The sequence below is a fragment of the Quercus lobata genome, chromosome 3 (genome assembly GCF_001633185.2).
Source record: "Quercus lobata isolate SW786 chromosome 3, ValleyOak3.0 Primary Assembly, whole genome shotgun sequence".
Classification (NCBI taxonomy): domain Eukaryota; kingdom Viridiplantae; phylum Streptophyta; class Magnoliopsida; order Fagales; family Fagaceae; genus Quercus; species Quercus lobata.
This window is the reverse complement of record NC_044906.1, coordinates 6514575-6520574: the sequence shown is the minus strand read 5'-3', so window position 1 is coordinate 6520574 and position 6000 is coordinate 6514575. Positions and strand designations below refer to the sequence as shown.

At 32.8% G+C, this 6000-nt stretch overlaps 1 protein-coding gene across 1 annotated transcript; it reads right to left on the bottom strand.

Annotated features, from left to right (window-relative positions):
• Positions 1 to 963: 963 nt before the first annotated feature.
• LOC115982934 (uncharacterized GPI-anchored protein At5g19250) lies at positions 964 to 2844 on the bottom strand. Its single transcript, XM_031105699.1, has 2 exons — positions 2646 to 2844; positions 964 to 1622 (listed from the first exon to the last, which is right to left on the bottom strand). Exons 1-2 carry the CDS (start codon positions 2728 to 2730, stop codon positions 1117 to 1119), a joined length of 591 nt encoding a protein of 196 aa, XP_030961559.1. The 5' UTR covers positions 2731 to 2844; the 3' UTR covers positions 964 to 1116.
• Positions 2845 to 6000: the final 3156 nt, after the last annotated feature.

The window sequence follows — 6000 nt, the reverse complement described above, 5'->3', positions numbered from 1 at the left end:
GTTTTTCTCATAGCTCAACTGATTCGCGATCCGGATATTCTTATAGAGACATCCAGTTCAAATCCCTCTTCTTTCAGCATCAAATTATCGTCGACAGAAAAAAAAAGAAAAAAAAAAGAAAAAAAAAAAAAGGAAGCTCGCAAAGAATGGTGACTCCCAACATTAATTGTGTTGCATTTCATTTCTCTTGAACTCAAATACCTTCCATCCAAGCCGATTGTTGGTAAACTAATCTGTGGCCCCCTTATAACTTGAAGCCGGGTTTAATTAAATTGCTTTTATAAAGATGCTTGCAACATGTTACCAAAGGCTTCAGCATGAGGTTTCAACTTTCAAGTTTTCCTCTCCCAAAAAATTAGTACTTCAATACCGATGTCACTTTCAATGGTTTAATGAAAACCATAATAACTTCATCTTTTGCTTTAATTATCGGATATCTTTGGTAACAAACTACTTTCTATTCGTCACATGAAAAGAAGTTAAGGCAAAGACAGAATATTGTCTCAACAGATCCATGTAAGCTCCTTAGGCTGCTGGGGCCTAGCAGCAGCTAACCTTTATTTTCTTTAAAAAAAAAAAAAAAAAGAGTCATATGTGCCTTCAAACTCGGCCAATCATTCTTTTATGTCAACACAATTCAAAGATAAATATTTTTAAAAAAAAAGTTAAATACAAAGACATACTTTTGTATGCGAATTGCATATCTCAAGTTCATGCAATTGCGCAGGACTTCATATTGAGTAGAGACTATTGATTGAAAGTATGACCCAAACCGAAAGAAAAAACAACTTTAGCCATTTTTGTTTTGCTTAGAGAACCTTAGCTATGGCTTAAAGTTAGGCCACCAATTTTATTTTATTTTGATTTCCAGATCCCAAAATAAACTTTAGTAGTTAACATTCAACAATGAACAACTATACGTGAGTGTGACTATCAACCCCAGACACCAGCATGACCAGTATCATATAATAATTGTTCCAAATATATCACATATCATAAGAAAAATAGTCAACTACAATTAGAAGATGTCAAAGAGAATGGAACAAGCCCAAATTCACAAAGCTTACACAACTAAATTCTACATAAACACACACAATGTGAGAGAGACAGAACACCTTAGCTCACTACAATAAAGAACAACCCCAACAACAAAGACATTAGGCAATGACCCAAACCAACCTCTGAAACCAAAGAGATGGCACTGGAAAAACTTCCACCGGTGGTGTTTGTGCCCAAAACAGTCACCATCCAATCATCCTCACCACCAAACCCAGCTACGGTGTACTTTGAACTGTTTATGTACTTGGCATTTGCAGTTCGTGTATAGTTAGTAAGCACAAGAGTTGGAACCAATTTGGGCACACAAACTGGCAAGATGATCCCATCTACTGTGGTGTTGACATCAATTTTGCACTTCTTGAAGTGTTTGGGAAGGTCAGGAAGTTGAGTAGTGGAACTTGGCTTAATGGTGGCACCATTGGTGGGGCTGGTGCAAGGCTCATCCTCCAACTCATTAGCAATTTCATCGGCAAGGCAATCTGCTTTTTCGTTTTTAATGAGGGCTGGACGGTTTAATGAGTTCCGGTAACTGTTAATGCCCTGAAGAAGATTGTCTTCGTCCTCTGTGCACAAAAAAAATGATATAGGAATTAGGAAGAACTCAAAGTAAGAAGCCATGGATTACAAGTAATGCCACATAAAAAAAATAGTCTAAAAGTACTATTTTTTGTGATTCTATTTTAAGAAATGGTTATTACACAAACTTGTTTTTAATTGTAATCATGACTTCAATCATTAGTCTAGCCAAACTTCTATTATTAGAACGTCTTCAGTCTACACATCCAATTGCGAGTAATACACCACAGTAGATTCCCACTACATTTTACAATTCTTCAACCGCAATTCTACAAAGGGAGAAAAAGGCCAAGTTCCATGTTCATGTAGAGCAAGGGAAAGCAAGGCATGATGGTAATAAAGCTTTATGCTAGGAAATAATTTCCTTAATAATTAAATTCATCATAATAAAATATTGAATCTAAAAAGGAGTCGGTAAATATTCACTAATTTAACAGTATAGGTATAAATGTACATGTTCCTCAAAAAAAAGTATAAATGTACATCACTTTGCTTTGCTCCAAAAAATCGTGGCGAGTCTTGTGACTCTTGTCATCTCCAAAGAATCAATATTTTAGAATCATAGCATTTATAAATTCTTGAGAAGAATTTTGAGTGTACAAACCTATAATAACTTTTTCTCTCAAGTTACAACAAAGTGGGAGGGAATGGGGATACCAACCCATGGGAAGAACCAAGCATATCATTGAGTAATACAAGCACTTACACTTGTAGTTTATCACATAATAGATATGCATGCAACAAAGAAAAGGAAAGGAAAAGGCTTCAATCTAAATTACCATAAAAAGTAAAGTAAAAAAAAAAAAATTATCTTATGTTAATATTATTGTGTTAAAAGGAAATTGATAAATGCATTTATGTACTGATAGTGTTACAAGTTTACATATCCAAGTACTACTGCATTAGCCCTAACATATAAAGTATTATTATATGAAAAAAAAAAAAAAAAAAAAAAAAAAACAAAATACTTCAATTCAAAGCACCACAAGTAAGGGAGAGAGTGAGTGTACCATCACAGTAAACTGGGTGAGAAAGCAAAACAATGGCATGGAAAAGTACAAACAGGAACAGGCTAAGATTGATCAGAGAAGCCATGGATTCAATGTGAAAGAGAGTGTGAACTTTGCAAAAGAAAGATAAGAATGCACTCGACAAGAAAGAGAGAAATAAAGAAAGAGAGAGAATTGATGGATTAGTAGTTTTGGGTTAATAGCAGTAGCAGTTTCCAAAGCGGTTGCCAGGTGCCGCTTTGTGAGTTCGGTTAGAAAATAGAAAACTGTTGCCGAATGGACATTTATAAATTGCACGTGGAAGACATGCAAAGTGGCAATAGAGCTCTGGTTTTTGTGTCGTGTGGGCTAACATTTCGGCAAAATATTGTCCTATAAAAAGACCGTTGTGTAAGACAGTTTCTTAATTAAATTCTAACACGTGTAATTGTGTTGAATTAATTTAACTAATTTTCTGCCTTAATCCTACCTGTTCTTCGTGTTGGTAGTTGTTTTTGACATATTGAGATCTAGTGAAATAATTAAAGCAATTGCACAATGTAATACCTTATCAACAGTTTAAATCAAAAAATTTTTTTTTTTTTTTTGAGCGTAATACGATAGAAATTTCATTAAAGATAAAGATAAAATAGTATACAAATATAACTAGACTCTAGTTTTGGGGGACAACAAGAAGTATGCAAACTGTGATGTCCTAGTAAAGTAACAATTAGCCTCTGAGCACGCACTCACACGTGTGCTCAGAGGCTTTTTTTTTTTTGGATAAGAATTAATTTAAAGCATTTATTATACTTTGGGATTACTATATTTTTCAATCACAAAAAAAATCCTAAAGGTGTGATGAAAACTTATACTTGGATTGTAGTGGGAAGTTCTTTTTCTATTTCAATTGAGAAGTACTTTTTGTTATGAGAAGTTCTGATGAAAATTATTTAAACTGACACTTTTTTTTTTTTTTTTTTTTTTTAACGTGGGATAGTTTTTGCTTATTGTACTGGAGGGGTAGTTATTTTCTTACAAACGTACTGACACAATTTTTTTATTTTTTTATTTTTTTACGTGGGATAGTATTTGCTTATTGTATTGGAGGGGTAGTTATTTTCTTACAAACGTGAGTAGTGGGAAGTTCTTTTTTTGAGAAGAAAAGTGGGGAAGTTTTGTACACGTTTTTTTTTTTTTTTTTTTTTGACAACACGTGGGGAGTTTTTTATACTATTCAATATAAGTAGGCATACATTTTAACGTAAAAGTAGGAATTTATTATTTTTGTCAATTTACTATTTTAATCCCATTTTTAAGTTTTAGGTAGGGGTATTTTTTATATTAAAAAAAAAGCAATAATTAACTTTCTTTTGGCAATCTACTATTTTAACCCTATTTTTAAGTTGTTGGTTAATTAATTTAGGGGTATTTCTGACAGGAAAAAAAGTAATAACTAACTTTCTGAATCCTCTTAATATATACATTTTTTTTTTTTTTTTAACGTGGGATAGTTTTTGCTTATTGGACTGGAGGGGTAGTTATTTTCTTACAAATGTACTGACACAATTTTTTTTTTTTTTTAATTTACGTGGGATAGTTTTTGCTTATTGTATTGGAGGGGTAGTTATTTTCTTACAAACGTGAGTAGTGGGAAGTTCTTTTTTTGAGAAGAAAAGTGGGGAAGTTTTGTACATGTTTCTTTTTTTTTTTGACAACACGTGGGGAGTTTTTTATGCTATTCAATATAAGTAGGCATACATTTCAACGTAAAAGTAGGAATTTATTATTTTTGTCAATTTACTATTTTAACCCCATTTTTAAATTTTAGGTAGGGGTATTTTTTATAGTAAAAAAAGCAATAATTAACTTTCTTTTGGCATTTTACTATTTTAACCCTATTTTTAAGTTGTTGGTTAATTAATTTAGGGGTATTTCTGACAGGAAAAAAAGTAATAACTAACTTTCTAAATCCTCTTAATATATACAGAAGATAACATGGTTTTCTTTTTTCTTTTTCTTTTTTGATAGGACTGAACGTGGGTTGGGTTAGGATGTGGTATTTGAAATTTTTTGGATTTGTTTTTAACTTAAATTTTTTTTAGTAGAGTAGTTATTCGAAACTCTTGTCAAAGATAACTTTTTTTTTAAGAATCTAAACATGGGTTGGGTTTAGACGTGGTATTTGAAATTTTTTGGAATTTTTATTTTTATTTTTTAACTTTCAGTTTTTTTAGCAGAGTAGTTATCTGAAACTTTAATTTGTTATAGAATTGAAAGTGGTTTTTTTTTTTTAAATAAAAATATATTTGAACGTGGGGTTTTTTTAGGGAAAATTTTACTGTGGTTTTTATTTTTTATCCGAAACTTTTGTTATAGAATTGAAAGTGGTTTTTTTTTTTTTTAAATTGAACGTGGGGTGTTGTTAGGGAAAATTTGAACGTGGTTTTTATTTTGTATCTGAAACTTTTTATTTTTATGGGAGTTATCTGAAACATTTGTTATAGAATTGAAAGTGGTTTAAAAAAAAATTGAAAGTGGTTTTTTTTTTTTTTAACATTTATAATCCTATCATTTAAGTTTTATAAACTGATAAATTTGAGAGTATTTTGGACATCAAAATTGAGGAATCCAAACAGAGAAAGCGCCTTAAATAATAATATAGAATATAGATATAGATGACCAATACACGTGCACAGTACCAGGAAAAACTCATTCCCTCACACTTTGCGCTGCACTTAGGCGTTGATACTCCTCCAATAAGCCCATTGCGCTGTAAAAGATACACCTCGGGTGTAGTTGTGTCTGCTCAAAATAGAACCTATTCCTGGCATTCCAAATCATCCAAGCCGTGATTGCCCACTTTTCCAACTCAGAAGAGCAAAGCTTCTGTTGCAACATTTTGAACAAAAGGAAGAAGTCACCTGCTTCATTGCTGCACTTTTGGATTGTCCCTTTAAAAAGAGCCCATACATTTCGTGCCATTGGGCATTCCCACAACACATGACTCGTTGTCTCACTATGGTGGTAGCACAGCTCACATCGTTCTTCTTCGCTGATCCATTTTTTGTGGAGGTTCTCCCTTGTGGGTAAGCATCCTATACAAGCCCTCCACAGGAAAGTACGGACCTTAGGTGGCACCTTCAGCTTCCATAACCCCCTCCAAGTGGACCCGTGTGCATGTGCTGATGAGTGTTTAGCCTGGTTTGGGTGTTTTAAACGGAGAGCTACCTGATATGCCGAGCAGACCGTAAATCTTTGTGATTTGTTTTCCTTCCATATCAGCTGATCCTGGGAATTCTGTTGAGTAAGGGGCAGCGCTAAAATAGTCTCACATGTTCTCCTATTTATTTTTAAAAAATAAATTAATAATTTT